Source organism: Athene noctua, chromosome 7 (assembly GCF_965140245.1).
Source record: "Athene noctua chromosome 7, bAthNoc1.hap1.1, whole genome shotgun sequence".
Classification (NCBI taxonomy): Eukaryota; Metazoa; Chordata; class Aves; order Strigiformes; family Strigidae; genus Athene; species Athene noctua.
Window position 1 is genome coordinate 18,159,503 of NC_134043.1, and position 20,582 is coordinate 18,180,084.

The 20,582-nt window shown below is 50.1% G+C and overlaps 1 protein-coding gene across 1 annotated transcript in view; it reads right to left on the minus strand.

Moving 5' to 3' along the window:
• Nucleotides 1-3,081: 3,081 nt before the first annotated feature.
• CFAP65 (cilia and flagella associated protein 65) overlaps nt 3,082-20,582 on the minus strand; it is a 33,411-nt gene continuing 15,910 nt past the window's right edge. The window contains 18 exon segments of the mRNA XM_074910611.1: nt 3,082-3,194; nt 3,765-4,136; nt 4,139-4,215; nt 4,886-5,019; nt 5,692-5,967; nt 6,509-6,658; nt 7,041-7,255; nt 8,922-8,987; nt 9,477-9,614; nt 9,896-10,012; nt 10,493-10,636; nt 11,959-12,117; nt 12,841-13,032; nt 13,818-13,928; nt 17,773-17,839; nt 18,542-18,718; nt 19,029-19,157; nt 19,977-20,202. Coding sequence (XP_074766712.1) covers nt 4,074-4,136; nt 4,139-4,215; nt 4,886-5,019; nt 5,692-5,967; nt 6,509-6,658; nt 7,041-7,255; nt 8,922-8,987; nt 9,477-9,614; nt 9,896-10,012; nt 10,493-10,636; nt 11,959-12,117; nt 12,841-13,032; nt 13,818-13,928; nt 17,773-17,839; nt 18,542-18,718; nt 19,029-19,157; nt 19,977-20,202 — 2,441 coding nt within the window. The 3' untranslated portion in view covers nt 3,082-3,194; nt 3,765-4,073.

A 20,582-nucleotide genomic window follows, 5' to 3' on the forward strand; every position in this document is an offset into this window, starting at 1 on the left:
CTCAGGCTCGCCCACTTTTCCATGTGGGAAATGTGCTGGACAGGACCCCTGCCTCTTCCTGCCATAGGCAGCAGCTCCTGCAGGTCCATAGCAGCAGCTCCTGCCATAGGTTGCCTGGCTGTGTGTGTCGTCGTCGTCCCCCCCCCCCCCCCCACTTTCCAAAGAAGCCAGAAAACCCCCAAACACCACACTGGTGCTGCTGTACTTCCAGCAGACATCTCCAAGTGTATGTGCTGTGTCAGAAATGCTCTCTCACCCCAACCTCTCTCCTGCAAGGGTAGAGCCCCACCATGCACCAACCAACCACAAAGACTGCCCTTGCAGGGCTGCCCTGTGGAAAACAGGAGAAAAGTAGGTCCCTTGAGCTTGCAGAGTGCCCCACACGGGACAGTTATCCCAGGGAACAGCTTCCACCTGCCCTGACCCTGGCATCTTCAGGGCAGCATCTACCAGCACATGCTCTTCCCTGGCAGGCAGGCAGGCAGCATGGGGATTGAGCCCCTGCTTATGCACTCAGCAGAGCTGGCCCAGGCAGGGGCAGGCTCAGCCTCCTCACAGCAGCCAAGGGTGTGCTGCCTCACTATCCCATGACTAGCTCACATCAGAGCACCTCTCACGTCCATCAGGAGCCACCATTGTGTCCTGGCCTGACCTGAGCATGGACTAAAAAGTCCCCATTCTCAAATACCAAAGCAATACAGCTGAGCCAGCAAAGCCCTGTATCTCAGACATGCGAGGCCAGGAGTGAAGAGTCAGAGGCCAGAGCTCTGCCCAGGTCTTTGGGAGGATCGTCTTCACGTTTTTGCTTCCCAGACTTTGCCCTGCCTTCGCAGACACTGCAGGCTGGCCAGGGCAGGACCTTTCCAGGTTCCTACCCAGTACTCAGTATGGGGGGAGAAGGAGTTGATTCCAACCAGGGGCTGTGCACACCTGCAGCAGGGGGCCCAGGGGACTGTCTCCCAACACTGCCACCTTCACCCCGTGGACACAGAGCCACATTAAGTGGGTCTTTGCAGGGGATTCAGGCTCTCCGGCTGCAATGGGACAGCAGAGCCTTGCAGACACCCTAGCAGGGAAGACCAAGAGCAGCTTTGTTCCCTTCCCTTTATCTTCCAGACAATGGCACGATTCAGCAGGTGTTAAATGTTTTAATGGGATTCAGGATAGCTTCTGTTGCCCACCTGCCCCAAGGCCATTCACCCCTCCCTAGGAGACAGGACTAACAGCCAAGAAGAAAAGGCCTGTTGTGTGTCGCATTAACTGCTTGATGACTGAGCACTCCTGATAACTAGCACAAGGAGGAGGGGAGCCCCCAAACTCACATTCAGCCATCCTCAAACTGGCTATATACCTGTCGGCAGCCTGTCTCGTCCGGCCTGGCCACCAACCCACTTCACCACCCGAACACCAGTGGGAAAGAGCAGGACCCGTATCTACAGTATCTCCATTAGAGGGGTGTGCATTAGAAATGTGGCTGGTGTTGGGGCAGGGACAAAATCCAGCCTTGGAAACCAGTACAACAAGCTCAATCTCCCACCTCAGATGAGGTTAGCAGAGACAGGGCTTCTCCCCTCTTCTAGGAGCTGGGCTGGGGGTCTGGCTCTGCTACAGTCCCACGGCTGATTGCCTTCACCCTCAACAGTGGGTAGTAACACAGCCTCTTACTAATGGACAAGTTCTCCCCACCAGTGCTGTACATCTCTGCCAACCCTTCACTGCACCCCAAGATCCAAGCAGCAGGGAAGCACTGAAGCTGCTGGGTGAGTGCATTGCTGTGGGCTCCCCACTCAGCAGCTCCTGGAGGTGCTACTGTCTCCCACTCCCTTTGCCAAAGGGACAGCAGTGTGTGGCTCGGTCACACATGCACATGTTTTCCAAAACCAGGGCCAGGGTCTGGTTCCCAGCTTGAGAGGATGAAGCAGGATTTTCCTCAACCTGGGAAAGGGGCTATCCCTGGTGTGTTTTTAACTCGGGATGAACATAAAAGAAGAAAAGTGTCAGACAGCTGCTAATGGCTTTGCTTAGTGCACAGAGTGCACTTAGAGTGGTTCTGGGTGACAGGCACCAGAGAAGACCTAGAATAGAGGTGACACACCACCATCTCATAGCCCCTGCAAAGAGCCAAGGGAAGAAAGATTTCTATCTCAGCTGTGTAGGTAGGTCTCAAAACTCTTGTTCCCTGACTCACTCACTCTCTGATGAAGGCACTGTCTCAGGGCTCTCTTCTACCAGAGAGATACTAATCAGAGAAGTGAATTTACCTCTGATAGTGCTCCAAGAGGTAAGCACAGCATGAGTTCTGTTTCCTTCAGGTCCAGGCCATGTTCAGCATGGGAGAGGAATGGAGGATAGGAGTTTTAATGACAAAAAATCATCCTCAGCATGTGTCTGCACTCAGGCTCCATCCATTTGCTCTTGGGTGTTACAGCAGACCAACACACACCATTGCCCATGTTGACCCATCTGTCCCACAAGGCAGAGTTAAAGGTGATGCAGCAGATCTGAGGATGGACAAACTCACTAATGCTGTCTCCACTGCTCCAGGCTGCCCTTGGGCTCCTGCAGGAAGCTGGATTCAACTTGCTTTAGGACAGTGGTGAGGCTCCTGCCCCTGCCTGCGTTACCCATTTGGGAAGCCTGTCACAGGACTACAAAGCATCTGCAGTGAGCAAATCCTTGTGAGGAGCCTGGACCAGGCAGAGTCACCCCAGCTGGACTGAACAGCCAGTCCCTGCTGCTGCCTTGAGCTGGGGAAGAACAAGGTGGTACCCCATCACCTGTTCAGCACCAGCCAAAGCCCAGAGGAGGACAGAAAAGCTGCTGTGACATAGGAGACCTGGCACCCAGAGTGCTGTGGGCAGGGGGAGAGAGTCCGCACTTCTCATGTGCAGGATCCAGGACCCATGTGAAGGCCCCAGGCACCCAGGCTGAGCTCAGGAGCTGGCTGTGCCTTTGCTGTAACTCTGACAACAGGAACAGCTCGGCCCTGGGGCTTAGTAACAGTTACGCAGGCAGGGCTCCTGCACAGAGTGGAGCGCTGGGGTGGTGCTGGGTGAGCTGTGGTACCCCCGGGGCACAGCAGGCATCTGGCCTCTGCCAAGTGGGGCAAAAGCCCTCTGCAGCTCCTTGTGCATGGCCTTCTCTTGGGCTGCAAGGGGAGGAGGTGCAGCTCCGGTCTTGGCTGGGTGTTGGCACTGGAAACACGGGGAAGAAGGGTTTGGAGGGGTCACCAGCTGCATCCCCACCAGAGCAGGGTGACTGGTGAGCCCAGCGTATGCTGCAAAGAGGGGAGATGCTGCAAACCTAGCCTCGCTGCTTGGCACAGCCCACCTGCAGCCTCTGCCAGCAGCCTCTGCCAGGGAGCAGGCCAGCAGTGTCCAGCACCAGCCCCAGCTCTGTGCTGGCACCTGGGATTCCTCACAACTAACAGTGCCACCTCCCGGCTGTGACACACCCGGCTCCCTCACAGTGACACCCTCCTGCAGCCTGCCCGACCCCTGTGCCAGGCCAAGGCTCAAAGGCTTCCCCTTCCCCAGGTGACAGCCTTGCAGTTGGGAAAGGGGAGAGCTCCTCCGGGGTGATCCCAAACCCAGATGCATGGATTACATATGTTACACAAGGGTGTGTCTGTGTGCCCAGAGGCCAAGCTCCTTTTATTGGGCTGCCGAGTGTGCTAGATGGTGCTACAGCTGCTCTTGGGCTGGGTCGCTGTACATGGGACCTGCAGCAGCCACTGGAGCGAGGAGGGGAGGAGGATTCAGTACCTGTGTCTTATTGATGTCAGCATGGTCTCAGCACCTCGATGCCCAGCTGCCAGTCCTTCCTCAGCTACATTTCCAAGCAGATTTGTCTCCTCTCCCAGCTGGAACAGACTGGGGGCTGTGGGAACAGTCACAGAGGTTGTCCATATGCTCCCTGTAAAGTGCAGGGAGGTTCGTCTCTGATGATGTGGCCAGCCACAGAGAGGAGAGATCTCATGAACTCTGCTGTGGAGTCACCAGAGGATTGAAATTGGAACTGAGGAAATAATCAGGACATAGCTCCTCAGAGGTAGCCAGCATGCTGAGCTCAGGTCATGGTGTAGAAAGATCAGAGCTGCTCTGGACATCACAGGGATAGAATGAAGAGTGAAGAGAGTTGATGTGTTTGAAGAACTCAATCAGCACAGTGCCCAGCAGCTATCCTCGCAAGGGTGGAGGTGCTGGATTGGTGATTCTGAAGAAGAAGAGATTGCTTTTGGGGTGGGGAGAGTGCAGCCTGCTGCTGCCTCCCCCCAGGCAATCATCCCTCCCTGAGGGATCACAGGGAACACTCATGTCTATCTAGACAAAACTCCTGCAGCTCTGCAGATGACATCTCCATCCAACAACCCTCTCCCATCCTCCCTCAATCCCATCTCCCTGCCTTTCTCCCCAAGCTGGGGCAAAGCCCCAGATCTGCCTCCCCACTGGTGGCTATTCCTTCCAGCTAACTAGTTCCCCCATTATGATGGACGACGATCACTTTGCACCCTTTCTGCTGTCAGAGGCTGTGCTGCCTGCACCTTGACCATGTTTCCCAAGAGACCCTCCTTGTGCTGGGCTCTCCAGTGCCACAGGCCAGCCCCTTCTGCCAACCATCCACTCATGGGGCCCTGTCTCAGAGCTGCATGATGGCCTCAGGCTCACAGAAGGGCTGTAGAGTGTCCACCTCTGGTCTGAGGCTCAGGATGAGCCAAGAAGCGGCAGAGGCTTTGGGAGTGGATTCCCTCTTTTGCACAGGCAGCCTTGACATTGATAAGCAGCGATCCAGCTAATCCATGTGGTCTAGAAAATGGGTTGTGCTTCAGCCTGACATATTAAGGACAGGTCCTGTCCCCCACCACAGCACAGATACACTCTGCTACCTTCGGGAAGGGCTGGGGGGCAGAGCAATGACCCTGGGCCGGGCTGTCAGCACCACCTCTCCACGACTGGCTTCAATCAGGATGTTCTGCAGCGTGTTTTCCAGCACCAGCTCCACCAGGTTCCCAAAGGCCAGCTGCCTGGAGGGACAAAAGTACAGGCAGAGGACAGCTATCAGAAAACAGATAAGGCAGGCTGCTTGCTGTGACTCCCCCCAGGACACATCAGGCACAGCAGCGGAGCACACACTGTTTCCTACACACTGAGGCCAGTGAACCAAAGACTTGAGCAATGGGGTACTGACCCTCCTCTCAGAACTGCTACCAGTTGGCATCAGGCCATGACCTCAGACAGAGCTGGGTAACTGTGGTTTCACTGGTTTCTCCCTCCAAGCTGTGCTGTAGTTAGTATTTGTGCATATGCTTGTGGCCTGTAGCAGTGTGCAAGGGTGTAGCCACAGCAAAGGCAAAGTTATGAAATACTGCAGTAAAAATAAAAGCACCCACTGCACTCTAATGTCTAATACAGCCAAAATTGTCTGAGCATAAAGCAGACTTCACTCACCACCAGCATCCTGGCACTTTCCAGGGCTCAACCCCAAGACACAGCAAAGCTGTGCTCTTCACAAACCTGCACTCGGGAGGGGGTGGTGCGGCAGGCTAGTGTTGATTTCCACCCAGAGCACCCAGAACACCACAGCAGAAATGCCACAGGACAGAAGGAGAAATGCATTTCTGGACAGGCAGCGTGCTGCCATGACTGCCCTGCCTGTGCAGCTCTTACCTTTTATGTGTGAGCTCTTCCTCACCTGCTCATCCTCTCCTTCTGCTCCCTCAACTGCTCGTGGTGCAAAATCTCTGAAGACTCCAGCAAATCATAGTTGGGAGAGGATTCCTGCCTCATTTCTTTCCTCTCTCCATCCTTCTCAGGGTAAAGATATGGTGAAGGAGAGACCCTGGAGGGGACCATGGAGCACTGTCCCCTGTCCTGGAGCTCTGCACGCCGGAACTGGGAGAAATATGGAATGGGCTCGTTCAGGATTTTTCTCACTGCATCATGGAACTGGGTGTTCTGCAAGAGGCCTCTGGGAGGAGGAAAACAAGGGATGAGTCCCAGCAAATCAGATATCTGTATGACCCCAAAGGATCGTTACAAGACACTACAAATCAGAGGAAAACTCTCACTGATGTCAGTGTTTAGTCTGTCCTTTCTTGCTTTCTGGGCCCAAGGGAGGCAGCAAAATGGCTTGAGCTAAGGAAACTACCTTTGCCTCCGCAGCATTTCTTCTTTACCTTTCTGCAGCTGACAGACAAAATAGGAGAATCCAAATGCAGCGTGTTCCCAAGACCATGGGAGGCAGAGTGCCCTGGTTGCTGGGCAGTGACACCATTCACTATGCAGAGATGTGCCCAGCTCCCAGCTGGGGAGCAAGACCCTGCCTTTGGCTGTCACACCAGGACTCCTGGGCTCGTAGTCCCCAGGGCAGCCTTTGGCAGGCTGGATCCCCTGTCCTGGTGCAATGTGAGTGCACAGACTCTTCTGGGATCAGCAGGGGCTGCCCATGCTGCATGCACTCCCCTGGAGGACAGGTGATCCAAAGTGGCTGAGGGTGAAGGGACACACACCTGATAACACCTGTGAGTATGTCAGTCACTATCTGCAACTCCTGTTTGGAAGCAGCAGCCAGGGACAGCCATTTGGGGTCCATGTCCATCCTGTCTCTGCCCCTACTCCCATCCACAAACTTGTTCTCCAAGGGCTGGTTGCTGAAGGGGCTGGGAAAGAAGGAGTAGTTCCATCAGTGGCAGCACTACCGAACACAACTAACGAAGACCTGCATCCCCGTGGCTGAGCAGCAGCTCTGCAGGCAAGCAGGGATCAGTGCAGGGAACCAGGGGAGGAATGGGAACTGCTGCATTTGTGCCAGCAGCAGGGACATTGCCGTAAGAGAGGACCACTGAGCTCCAACAGTACCTGCCTTTTAAGGGAGGAACAGAAACGGGTCAAGTCAGCTAATGCTGGGGAAAGCAAGGCAACTCCTCTCTAATACTGAGGCACTGGAGAGGATCAGAGCTCTGCTCCAAGTTCAGTGCATATCACAGCATGGGCAGCCCTGGCTCAGATGAAGAGGCCAATCCAAAAAGCTGTATCGCTTACCGGGACAAGAAGTATTTGGGAAACTCTGAGGTGAAGTTGCTGAAGAAGTCCTCAATAGAGTAGGACCTGGCTGTCACACCAAGGTGTAAGAGGATGGGCTTGGGAGGCTCTGGTTTGACCCATGCCCGGCTGGCTTCTTTGTCCAACAGCAGTCTCCTCTGAAAGTGTCCAGCTGGCAGATTGGGCATAGGGTGGTTTTTAATAGGGGGTAATGTCTGTTGAAGAGAAAAAAATGGCAGGTACTTAGTTGCTCCTTTGGTTACAGGTAGGCTGGTGTAGGTGTGAGCACAGGCATGAGAATTAGAAAGCCCAGCAGCCAGAGCCACCAGATTCTGGACAGGAGACAGTGTCCAAATGGTTTTAGCACTGCAGTACCGCTATCAGGCATAAGCAGCCATGCTGGAAATCAGGTCTGCCCCCTCCTCACTACCTAGTGTGCCAGCCCTGAGTGCCAGCAGGACTTCAGGGTCCCCCCAGGACACTCAGAGCTGTTGTACTCCAGTTCATCCCTGTGGAACTCTGGGAGAGCACCTCTGCTCTTCTGAACACACTGGGAGTGCTGTGGGAGAAGAGATGTGCAGGAATGCATGGGGAAATTATCCCCCAAGACTGGAAGGAAACCAGGAACTGACTCCAGCCACACTATATGGGTCGGTTTGGGGTTGCATTACCAGCAGTCTGTGTGTGGGAAGTTTCTTAGAGCAGGAGCAGTCCAGAAGCCTGGGCCAGGAGGACACCACTCAGATCTGTATAAGCCCTCAGGCATCACAGGTCTTCAGCGACCTTTGAGACATAGCTCTCCAACCTCTGGGAATGAGGCCAGAGGCCTTCACCGCTCTTGACACAGACACAGCAGGTGACTGCAAGCTCCAAATTGTCACTAGGATCTAAAACCCTAGAGGACTAAATGAGACTGGTTTTACTTTTCTCCAGCCATCCTTATGTTCATCCCAGAGAACGCCTCAACCTGCATCACTTATCACACCTAACAGCACAGGGCAAACAGTCCAAGCTAGAGCTGCCACCTTCACACGGGAGGCATGTGGAGGCACTCTGCAGGGTCCCAGGGGCACTGCTACAGCCTTGCAATGGTGGCAGGCCTGAGAACAAGCTGCATCTCCTAGCTGAGTCAGTCTGTTCAGGCCCAGCCTCACGTCAGCTCCCCTTAATCCTTCCACGTCTTGGGTTAGCTGGTTCTCCACAAGGCCTGTCATTCCCGCAGCGTGTCCTGCCGATGGCTGTAGATGCAGCGTGGCTCTGCCTTTGGGCCCAGGCAGTCCTGTAGAGCATTCACTGGGACCTTGTCTCACCCCTTGCCACCACTGCTGTCTTTTCCAACAGTGTACACAGTTGTGCACACTTGAGGGGGAAACAAAGATGAACTGGGCAAATTGAGCTTTAAAGCTTTCCATGCACTTAAATCAAGGCAGTTCCTGCCTGCAGCTTCTCCCAAGGCACAGAGCACAGCTCTTGTAGTGCTGAGGACAAAGTCTGCACTACGTCACACCAGGGTCCTGCTGCTTTCCATCGTGGCACACATTCCATTGTGGCCCCAGCGTGAAACCATGCCAGGTACCAACTGTCCTGCCTGTGTGAATCTTTTCTGCTTATTTGAAACCTTTCCCCCTTTCTCCAGTCATGGGTGCACATTTGCTTCCAATTTCATTTCCCATTCACCTCAGCTGGAAAGTTACTGCCCACAGGACACAGCCAGACAGTCTGATTCTTCTGCTTCCTCCAAACACTCTGTCTCCCAAAGCCCTGAAGCTACAAATCCTGCTGTGCTCTGTGCTCAGGCTCCCATGCTGTGATATCCAGCATCTGCCTCTTTTCTAAAGCAGTCAGTTTGATTCTACTATGGGTGAGACAGACCTGATTTACCTTGTATTTCCTGATCACAGCTGAGGATTCGGGAAGATTTTCTGTCTCAGCAGAAACTGATGACCTCTGAAAAGAAAAAAAAAAAAAAAAAAAAAAAAAGAAGAGAAATTGCTGTGTAGGGAAGATATGGAGCAGAACATGACTCCAGGATTTTGTTTAACTTTGTCCCAGATGAGAGTAAATGATCTCATTCTCCCATTCTTCACTCAGGCCACATTCTTACTGGTAGTTACGTATTTCTCTCCAGTGTTTATTCACGGTTAAGAATCCAACCACCGGTTTCCAGAGCCACTGGCTTTGTTTTTCCTAAGGCTTTTCATGCACTTCCAAATTTCAAATGATCATTAGTAATTTCAGATTTTGTAAGGTGATTCTTGACTAGAAGCCAAGATCTTATTTTCCACTGTCCACGGACCAGCGATGAGAACTTGAGTATATCAGAGCTTCATGTCCTCTCATTAACTTGCCTACATTTTCTTAAAGAACATTTCTTGCTGACATCAGCTGCTGTTTCTAAACTGAGCTAAGCTGGTGTGAAGTTCTGGCAGCACTTACCCATGCAGGTGACTTTGGCTTCTTTTTAGTCCCAAGATCCTTCTCTGTGATGGTGAATTCCACAACCTGCCGTTCCTTCTCTTTTTCCCACTCCCGCAGGTCCCTCTCATACTGAACCAGGCACTCCTGGATGTATATCTGTGAAGCCAACCATGATTGGAGGGAGAAGGGCTAGAAGGGAGCTGCAGATAACAGTCTCTGGCTCCAGTTCAGGCCTGTCACCAACTCCTCCCTTCCAGGAGGTCCCAGCCAGAAGCCCACTCCCTTTTCATGTGGCAGGAGGGGGAGAGAAGTGCTGGCCAGCATTATGGAGCAGAGGATTCCTTTAGATGGAAGCTGCTGGCAGCTGAAAGCTGGGGTCAGGCATTTGGGAACTGTGGTGACGTGCCCAGGTGATGGTAACACCTCTCGGGTCTCACCTCACACACCAGTTCTGTGCTGTAGAAGGAGGCACTCCCTGAAGGCTGCAGTGTGATGAAGCAGGGGATGCTCTCTCCAGGCTGCACAACTCCTGACTCTGGAGCAATATGCAACACCTGGGAAAAAAAAAAAACACAAACATAACAAAAAACCAAACAAAACAATAAATCACAGAGGAGCTGTTTCACTGTCCTGGGACCTCCTACATGCCTTCTCTGTGCAGGAAACACAGGACTGGGAATTGTCTCCCCTCCCCTTCTCAGACGTATGTTGCATGAGAGAGATGCAGCTGATATATTCAAAGAACAACCATGGACTTTGCTGGTAGACAGGGTCCTGAGATGCATTACTGCATCCTGTAGTTCCAGGTTCAAGTATCCTCACTGAAGTCGTCAGACTCCCCTTCTGAATTCCTGTCTTTTCCCCTATCCTAACCCTTGCCTTCGCTTCTCTGTGCCCTTTCCTTTTATCAGCTACTACAAAAGTCAATTCCCTAAGATCATTTCTGAGTGTCTGGTTGAAAACGGAGTTGTTAGGTCCTTTCAGGGCACAACAGAGATGGGCAAGAAGGCTGCAGAGAAGAAAGAAGGACTCACCCTCTTGTCTTTACAGGTGCTTATCTGCCAGGCAAACACAACAGCCTTGCTCTCTGAGTTACTGTTGAGAAAGACAAGTTGACTGGCTTTGGTGCAGACTGGGATATTTCCAAAGCAAATCCTGTTGTGTGACAAGGTGGCTGCCTGCAGGAAGCGAAGTGAAAAACCATGAGGAGCAGCAAGAAATGAAGACAGGATGTGGCCATTGGGGAGGGGCAGTCACACAGACATCTTTAAGTTATTCAGCAATTCATAGATAATATCTGTCAGTTACCTTTACCATAACAACTTGGAGGTTATATTTCTCTCATTTTTGCTCTCATTGCAATGACTCTTTAGAGCAAGAAGACAGCCCTGCTGCAGTGGGATGGAGTAAGCAACAAATAACGCTGGTTCTGGGGCAGGAGAGGATCTCAGGAGTAGAGAGTACCAGTAGTGCCCGCATTGTCTCTACAGTACTTGCAATCCAGGCCTTTTCCTACTTCAGTTGGCAAACACACGAGGTGCGTACTTGTGCAACATCATCATCAACGTGAATGCAAGTTTTGGGAAACTTCCCTACTGCATCTTGCTACTAGTATGTTACTAGTCTGTCCCATTTTCCAGGCACAGTACAAACTCTAATTAATTACACTGATCACTAGAGAAGCTAATGACTCTTGGTTACAGACAACAGAGCCTTGCGGAAGGGCATTTTTGCTGGCAGCCTAAGACAGGTTTTTAATCATCTTCTCTTTGCTGTAACCAGAAATGTAATCGCCCTGTTGGAAGCCAAAAAGCATATGTGGCTGTGGCTGGGCTCCAAGGTGGGCACGCTAAAGTCACATAGGATGAATCCTTTGCCTCCCTGGAGTATGCCTCTGCTAATGCTGTTTAATGCTGATGCACTATGCTGGGATCGGTGGCTAAGTCTAACAACAGATTGTCCAGGCTGGCAGGCCAGCTCTGGCCTGTTCCTGCTGAGCCAACAACAGGTCGAACAAGTGCATTCCTTGGGATGTGCCTGAATTAGTGACCATCCTGCAGTCTGTGTTCAGGTTATGCATCACTTGAGTTTGGCTGTGAAATGGTGGCATCCAAGCCCTCATAGAGTACGTCAGGAGTATAATGTTCTTTTTGTGAATTTGTTACTAAAGAAAAAGCTGTTGTAGGTGCAAATGACAAAAGTAGCTGTGATGAGGGGTAACTTTTATTAGAAAATTCAAAAGATTAACAAATCCTAAACCCTGTTTGGTTCTAATGGCAGCAGAAGCAGCAGACTGGAAGGAAGACACCTTTCAGAACAACTGCTTTTATGAGTTTGGCTCCAGATGACCTGCTGGAAGGGAAATACCTTGCTCTATCTCATGACAATTGAACTCTCCTGCAACACAGGCTACTGCTGTATGGGACCACTTGCATATTTCAGCCTCTCTCACACATTTCTGGACTGATCATATAGCTCATATCAGCATACCTGGACTTACCTGCCCAGCCACAGTTAGCTTGGTAGAACCTGGAAAGACTGAAGGAGGCAAAACTTCGCTGTATGTGGCAGTCTCTCCTATGGTATTCGGATCATAGCCTACTCCCTGGAAGGTGATCAGAGCTGATTCACCCCCCAGGATGTGGATGGGAATATCAACCTGCCTTGGACAAGATAAGAGTTTTAAGCACAGAATTGTATTTGGGAGAGAGGTGCAATAAGATAGTATACTTGCTAACAGACTGGTATAAATACACCACATGCAAGAAATTCAGTCTCTTTTGGTCTTTCAGGCCTTGACCTTCCCTGTTAACCTGAGAAAGTTGGTTAAATAGACAATTAGCCAGTTACTGTATGAGATGAGCAGGGACTCCCTCTTGGAGCAAAGGCTGGAGTTTTAAAATTCAATTTATTTGTCTTTCCATGCATCCACCACAGAGTGGGGCAATAAGTAGTGCTCCAGCTCCGGCCCTGCCTGCCTGCTGCAGCCTAGGACAGAGGGCCTGGGGAAGGCTGTTGCCAGCGGGCTGCAGAGTACACTGCAATGATAAAAGACACCGACTTCAGTTTCTTTGGTTGAAGTCAACAATGAACCACAGATCTGATCAGATACTGAATATAACCCCATTCACTATTTGATCCTTGAAAAAATATGACTGGGTTGTGGAAGAAATCTGTTCCTTGGGAAGCAGAAACTCATGAGATAACGATTTATTGGCTCCATTTCCTGGGCAGACCAGCTACCCATTTGCTCTCAAGACTCTGCTTCTTGGAGGAATGGAGCTAAATTCAGCTGTAGCACGACATGGACATCAGTAAAAGATCCAAAGAATTTTAGTCACACAACAGAAACAAACTGTTTCTGGCAGTCACGAGGTCTCACCAAGTACGTTCTAGCTTCCAATGGTGAGAAGATCCACTCAATGCAGCCTGTTGTGCCGGGGGGGATTTCTCCCCTGGGAGTTAGGCAGACAAACACAGGATGTTGAAAATTCTCATCTTGGATCCTCACGATGTTGTCCAGCTGAACTTCAAATATCACAGGCATAGAGCCACCATTGTAGAGTTCATAAATCTGAAGTGAGTCAGAGAGAGCAGTGCTTATTATGCTGTGCTCAAGTTCAACTAGTTAACACTTCCCCAGAGGACTCTGATAAGCATTAATAATTAATTAGGCAGCTTGTCTCCCAAGAATGAGGAGACCTCATGGTGTCAGGATTTATCACTGAGGCTCTGATAGTAGACTGTGCTGAAGGTTTGTCACCATACATGTACATTGATAACTACAGTGCCTTTCCAAGTGGTTCCCTGCAAATTCAGTCTGGGAGAAAATTAATACAAATCAGCTAAAGGGATCACTGTAAAGCGGATTACTTGAAATGGAAAACGACTCATATTAAAGTGATCTTAATTCAATTCAAACTTGAATTTCCCAAGTAAATTAGGCAGAAGAGAATCAAATCTGCCTTTTCTGCTGAGTAAGTGTTTAAGGAAGTTTAATTAATTTACTAAAAAACTAATTAGGATTTATTCCAGAGTGCCTGGAGCCGCTAGACAAGTTTTCACTCAGATCCAATGCAAGAGAATAGGGTAGCAGCCCAACACATCTCATAAGCATTTGGCTAGAGTGAATGCCAACTCATGTAAAACTGGAGATGGTGAGAGGTATTTTCCCTGCTGCCATCCCAGCAGCCATTTTCAGGCTCTGCCTAGTACAAGTCTTAAGGTCTTGCTGTGATGCTTTCCTGTGAAGGCCATTCTGTTTCCTGGGAAATGCTTCAGACACTGCCTGTCTTTGGGACACAGTAACACTATGTCACTCCCTCTGCTTGCTGCTGGGTTGGGCCCCGGGATACTCACCTGTGTGGGGGGATGGGAGGTCCCAATGGCAATGGGTGCGAATTGGTGCTTAGTGGATGCAAAGTGAACGTACGGCTGGTCCTGTTCCACTGTCATGCCGGTGAAGTTCAGCTACAGTGTAAAGAAACACAGTTACTTTCTCGCAGGGCCTTGGCCCCATCACTGAGAACCGCACAAAGATTCTGAAGGACGTGGCAAGTTGAGGGCAACACGGTTACGAATTTAAGTTGATAATACCAGGACAGCGTGTCCTAGAAAAAAAACAAGGAGATAGAGAGCCTATTCAACTGTTGGCTTTTCTCTGAAAGGTTTGCAGCTTGTTTCAGAGAGAAGGTACTTTTCTCTCTCTGTCAGGCACCAGCTTCAGTGCTTCTCTTTACAAGTATATGGTAGAAATTCTCCATGAATGAAAGTGTCTGGACTGTGCATAGAAGAGTGTGCAGCTGTAACAGCCAAATCCTTTGGAAAGGCAGGGGTTTAGGTAAGTAATGGCCTCCTCTTGGAAGGGATCGTCTGGATATCCTCACTCTGGAAGACATCCTGCTCCAAGAATGTGTCTAACAGTCCAAAAGCTGCAAGAAGATCCCAGCTGAATTTTAAGTATCAAGTAATGATCAACAGTATCCTGTGAGCAAAGCAACAGCCAGGTACTTCAACCAAAGTGACATTTATAGAGCTATTTCATGGAAAGAAAGAGACACATAGTTCTGCATTTTGACAGAATTTCCAACAGGCTGGAAATGTGTCATGATGCATGATTTCCTGCAGGATCACCACAAAGCACCCCTGAGCTGTTTGCCTTGAAGCAGAGGCTGCAAAGCAGTCACAGAGCTAGTAATGTCTCTGCATGGGCCAGAGGGAGCTAAACTGCTGCAATTCACAATTAGCTATGCCTAAAGCATAGCTATTTTTCAAGTGCACATGCAGAAGATAGGATGTTTGCAATGGCAGGTGGATGCCTCGGACAGACACCTGCAGGAGATACTGTATCAGCTGAGCAGAGAATGCCGATTCCCCGAAACAACCCACTCCAGCTCCATAATCAAGGTGGAGAGGGAGAGAGGACCAGAAATACAACACTAACAAGGGCCCGCATGGGGTCTTTCCAAAGCCTTATATGAGCGTTCAGCTGCCCGAGAGCCTCTGAGCAAGCCAGATGAAGTGCAAATAGGAGGACAAGAGCTGACACTTTCAAAATGCAAGGGGAAAAGAGACAGGAACCTTCCCAATCTTTGGGAGTGAAACACCCATTTATATTACTTGAGCCAAAAAGCCACCTTGGATTCCACCAGACCACAACTACCAAGGAAAAACTGTCATCAGTTTCCACAGACACAGCTTGTGACAATTAGAGGACTAGCAGTTAAAGGGAGATGAATGGATAAAAGTGAGAACTTGCTGCAATCAGTTCTCCTTCCAGTTCTCCTTCCAGAGTGCACACTTTGTCCCACAGCGATGACTTACAGCATGAGAGGAGAGAGATGCTGAGGATTCGCCAGGGAGCAGAGCTGCCCAGAGTGCTGCAGGTGACATCTCACAATATTTAATTAGCAGCTATGAAGTGAAGTGCAAGCAATTCCAGTTTATGGATCCTGTGTGCTCAGGGATTCTCCCTGGGATCCAGCCCTTGTCTCCAGAGAGTTCTGGGAACCAGCCTACCTCATCCTGCAACACCTGCAGCTAGCTGGGCTTTTCCTACTAAAACTGCTGAGGGCTGCAGATTCTGCCTGGCCAAACAACCCTGGAGCTCTGAGAACAAGGTTGCAGCTGCACTCTTACAGGCACGCTATGGTGATGAGGCAGAGGACAACCTGTGAGAGTATGAGGCAGCAGGAGGCTGTTTTCCTCCTGCACAAGGAAGTGGAAAACACACAAGTCCTCCAGAAGTTTTATCCTGAAGCCAAAAGAAATTGCCAATGGGAAACCAGTTTGGGTCCTTCAGAGCACCTATAAATCCAGTCATCACAGGACTGAAAGCTGGCCATGGAGTGTAGGAGGAGTAATGGGGAGGGAGCTGGAGATGAGGCAGACAGACCCTGTTGTGGAAGCAGTGGAGTGGGACATCAAAATCTGTCCACGTGGGTAGAACCATAACAGAGGTGAATATGGACCCCCCGAAAAAGTTAAACATTGGCCTGCAGCTGATTAACATCACCACTCCAAAGCCAGGCAATTTGGAACTTATCAGAATGACCAGGCAATACCCCAGCCCAATGGTCTCCACCTCTGCTTACTGTTGTTTTCTCAAATTTCTAAAACTTCACTTGTGGGGTGACATTACAGCATTTGCTTTCCTTAAGGTTAGCATATGTTCTGCGCATTTCACCAGATTCCCAGGTGAGGATCTGTTTAACCCTGACATGTGAGCACACAGGGGGCTGGCAGCTCTGTGCTCTTCATGCCGTGACTGAAAGGAAAGAAGGCCCACTGTGTTCAGCCCCACAGCTGCCCTTTCTGCAGAAGGATGAGCCTCTTCCACTCCTACTTTCTGATATTAGCAGTTCAGTACTGGCACTGTGCATCCCTGCAGGTTGTGACCATCTGCACTGCTCCAGGTCTCTGGATTGGCCTCTGCAGCTCCTATTGCCAGAGGTCCAATGTTCCCAGGGATCTTTTATCATCCCCAGGGACTCCTACACTTTTTCAGACCCTTCTGCCACAACAGCATGAGGTAGGGGTGGTGGCCTCTGGTAGCTACAAAAGTCACTGGCTATGTGGCAAGAAACAATATGTGCTCTATAGGCTTCGGGTGCTCCAAAGCCTATACCCTCACTGGCCAGCTGGTGAAATGCTCACATCCACTCTCAGGATTGTGCCAGGCAGGCAGAGCACAGGGAGCCTGTCCAAGGGCTTTGAGGGAAGGCACAGTTAAGCCACTGTTTGAACAGCTTGGTCAAAGGGTTGGATTTTCAGCTGACAACAGTCCTGAAAGAAAAGAAAAATAAAAGAGATGTGTGAACACAATGGTCTCATAGGAAACTTCAGAGACAGACAGGAAGGCTCAGCCGGGCATGAGCTGTGCCTGGCAGAGCACAAGGTGACTTTGACTCTAACTGACAGTTTGAGAGAGGGGGAGAGAAATTAGTTCCAAGCCTGAGGAAGTGCTCAGGAAAAAAACACCACATATCAGCTCTGGGATGCTTTAAGCAACCAGTGAAGCAGGAAGAATGAGTAGGAAGATCCTCCACCACTGGCAAGGAGGAGTAAGTGGGTGGACAAAGGCATCAGGGCTGCAGTGGGAACAACCAACCAGGGAGTACCTCTGGGCCTGGGAGCAGCTGCCTCCATACCTCCAGAGCTGGAGGATGCTCTGCCAACCCTTTGCCAGCATGTGTGTCCCCAAACCACAGCCAGGGCAGGTGGCACTTTTGGAGAAAAGCGCATTCCAAGGGATTTTGAAGAGCATAGAGAGCTGATGAGATGGAAAGATTCAGGAAAGCTGCCTATGAGAGAAAAGTCAGACGGGCTGCAGAGCTGAACTCCAGGATCACTGTGTGGAAGAACTCAAGATGAGGCAAATGAAATGCAGGGAAGCAGGCACAGAAATCCTGTCCATTAGATATACTTGAGCATGGAAAACATGCAGGGACTGTAAAAGTCAGGAGGGCTGTTTTGGACTTGAAGTTGGTTTGGAGGAGGAAGCAATTCTGCACTAACAGCGCCAATAAAAAGGTTAATAATATCAATAAAAGAATATCCTCTTGCTGGGGAAACCAGGAGATGCTACCTTCAAGGGCCATTTAGGCAGTGCTCTGCCACATCACACTGTGCTGGAACCACGAGTTTGTCAGGATGTTGGTTTTATGTCTTTGCTTGGCCCTGCGTTATTGCCTGGCCAGTGCAGATCCCAGGGGAAGGCCACAGCCCCTGCATGCCATGCAGCTTCTGGGGAAAACAACTTGTAATTACCTGCTGCTGTTCTGCAAACAGAAGCAAGAGATACTTGCTACCTTACCAGAATCTCATGGCCATAGGAAACCTTCAGCAGGACAGGGAGATGATCGGTGCCAATGAAATCATGTCTAACAGTGCAAGAGGAGAGAGAGGAAAACATTAGAAACCAAGGAAAACATGAGAAACCAACCTTGTGCCCAGGGTGAATAGAATCAGGGTCACACAGTACATTAGAGACAATTCACTTCCCAGCTAAAGAGTCACTGTTGCGTAAGGGCCACAGAGAGGGAGGGGGACAGTTGTGTTTGGGTGGGAATGAGTGATGCAATGTTGATTTTAGTCATACACCAATTTAGAGACTCAAGTTTCTAGGCCAACACCATTTGAAATGCCAGCATTTCTCAGATCAGCTCTGCTGTGAAAGGCGAGGTGTTCAGCTTTTTTTGTATGCTCCACAGGCGCACAAGGGCTAGCAGCTCTAGCTGATAACAAAAATAAAGAGTATCACTGTATAATCAAAACCGCAGGAAGTGCAGCATCTTGTTCACCTCCTCAACTGCCAGGTCAAGGCAGACCAGTGACCCAAGAATGTCATACTAAATGCCTTTTGCACTGCAGTGTTAAAGAATATTAACAACATTCCCCTGAGGAAGACAAGGTTTGTGGGGCCCACAAACTGGACACACTCAGGGACTTTTGACTTGCCCAATCTCTCTGGGCAAGGGGCATGTGAAGGGAAAGGATCTGGCACGGAAACACAGGGGAGACTGATGGCATGTGCTGTCCTGGCACACAGCATGAGGCTCTAAAGTACAGGTAGTTGCTGTCACCTGTGTGTGAGCTGGACAGATTCCTCCTGTCCTGGAAGAAGTTTCCCTGACTTTGGAGAAACACTGAAGAGCTGGTTATCCTGGATTCTCATCTGATGCAGCTCATGGGGGCTAAACTCAGCATCCTCTGCCCAGTGCTCCATGTCCATCTTCTGATCAGAAGGAAACAGGAAGGCCCTAGGGAACAGTCAGCTGGTCAGCAACAGGGACAAAAAGCTTCCCTGGGGCCATGGTCAGCACATTCAGTCCAACCACACTTAGCCCAGCTGGTGGACACATCATTTTTCCTCAGGTCTGATTTGCAGAACTCTCTGCCTTTCCTTGCTTCCCCACCCAGACCCACCAACAGATCTCAGTCACAGTTCCAGAACACAAGCCACACCTACAAAATCCACCCTATTAATTTGCAACAGTCTCATGGTCCCTGTGAGCATTTCCATACCCCCAGACAGACCCCAGAGGTCTGACTCCACCGAGCACCACTTACCACTCCACAGGCACTACACCCTTGTTTGCCAGCAGGAGCATCACAAGGGTAGGCTCTGCGCCTATTGGGGCAGCTGCAAAGTTGAAATCCAGCAGGAGAGGGGTGTACACTGGAGGGGTCAAAGATGTGCTAGGCACAGGAGAGAAAGGAGAGGTTAAATTGAGACATGAAGAATGGTTGGCAGGGCATGACAGGGGAAAGGATCATTCTACACTGTCTTCTGTATAATTCTTCTCTGACCTTATGGTCTTGGCCTTATGTTTTGGGAGAAAGGATATTAGGCTTAAGGGAGGCCTTTTGGTTTTCTCCAAAACATCTTTTATATATGCCAAGTGAGAGTGAATGGCACGAGAGTTCTGCTTAGCTGAGGCTTCTTTTTAGCTCCCCAGTACAAGGAAGTCACTGACGTACTGGAGCAAGTCCAGTAGAGGGCCACCAAGATGGTTGGGGGCTGGAGCACATTACTTACAATGAGTGACTAAGAGACCTGGGTTTGTTCAGCCTTATGAAGCAAGGCTCAGGACAGCAGCTACACAAGTTGCAACACAAGATATTCTGATCAGATACTAGGAAAAAAAGTTTTTACTGTGAAAGTGGTCAAACACTAGAATCAGGTGCTCAGACAAGCTGCCATTTCTTCATCCTTGGAGACACTCGGCATCGAACTGGACAAGGCCCTGAGCAACCTTATCTACTTGTCCCTGCTTTGAGCAAGGAGTTGGACCAGAGACTTTTAGAGGTCACTTGCCATTAAATTAAATTATTCTTTGTTTCTGTGGCTCCTCCCTAGGGAGGGTAAGCAGAGGAGCAGAGGCGAGCAACTGCCTGCAGGGGCTAGGATGGAATAAGAGAGTGCCATGCAGGAGTGAGCTGCAACACAAGCCAACAGCCACAGCACCTCTGACTCATGTGTGGGACTGACAGCTCATCTGAGCCATCTTGTCTCACCTGTGCCTTGTGGGAACTCTGTAGGTGAGCTCTCTGGGTGTCGGGTCTCGCTCCAAGTATTCATTCAGTGTGTTCAAGGAAAAGAGCCTCCAGAGGTGCAACATGCTGATACCGCTGGCACTCCCTGCTGAGCAGGCATCTGTGATGCGGAAAGTTGGGTAGACACCTGTTGCTACGATGCAGCAGAGGGGCTGCTGCTCCTCTTTTCTGCTCTCAAGATCTGTAGCTTGGGAGAGAAAGAAACACCAAATAGTCGTCATGCACCATTAAAGGGCAGCTGTCTGGGACAGCAAAATTCAAAGAGGCCCTACTCAGACCAAAGAAAGAATAGGACTTGCATGCAGCCTTTTCTTTGGCAGCTTCTGAAAACCTCTAAACCACTGACTTCTAGTTGAACCTTGACTTCTGCATTTAGAAGTCACCAAAAGACTAAATGTCATTTTCTTAAACAGTATATTTACACAGTTTAGTTCTGCACTATGTGAAACCCCCCTTTTTTGATGTAAGTCTGCAGCCTAGTCATTTTGACAAGTGCCCCTTGTTTTCACACTGAAAAATCATAAACAGTTGTTTATATCTTCTCCATACTATTCATGTGGCATTGCC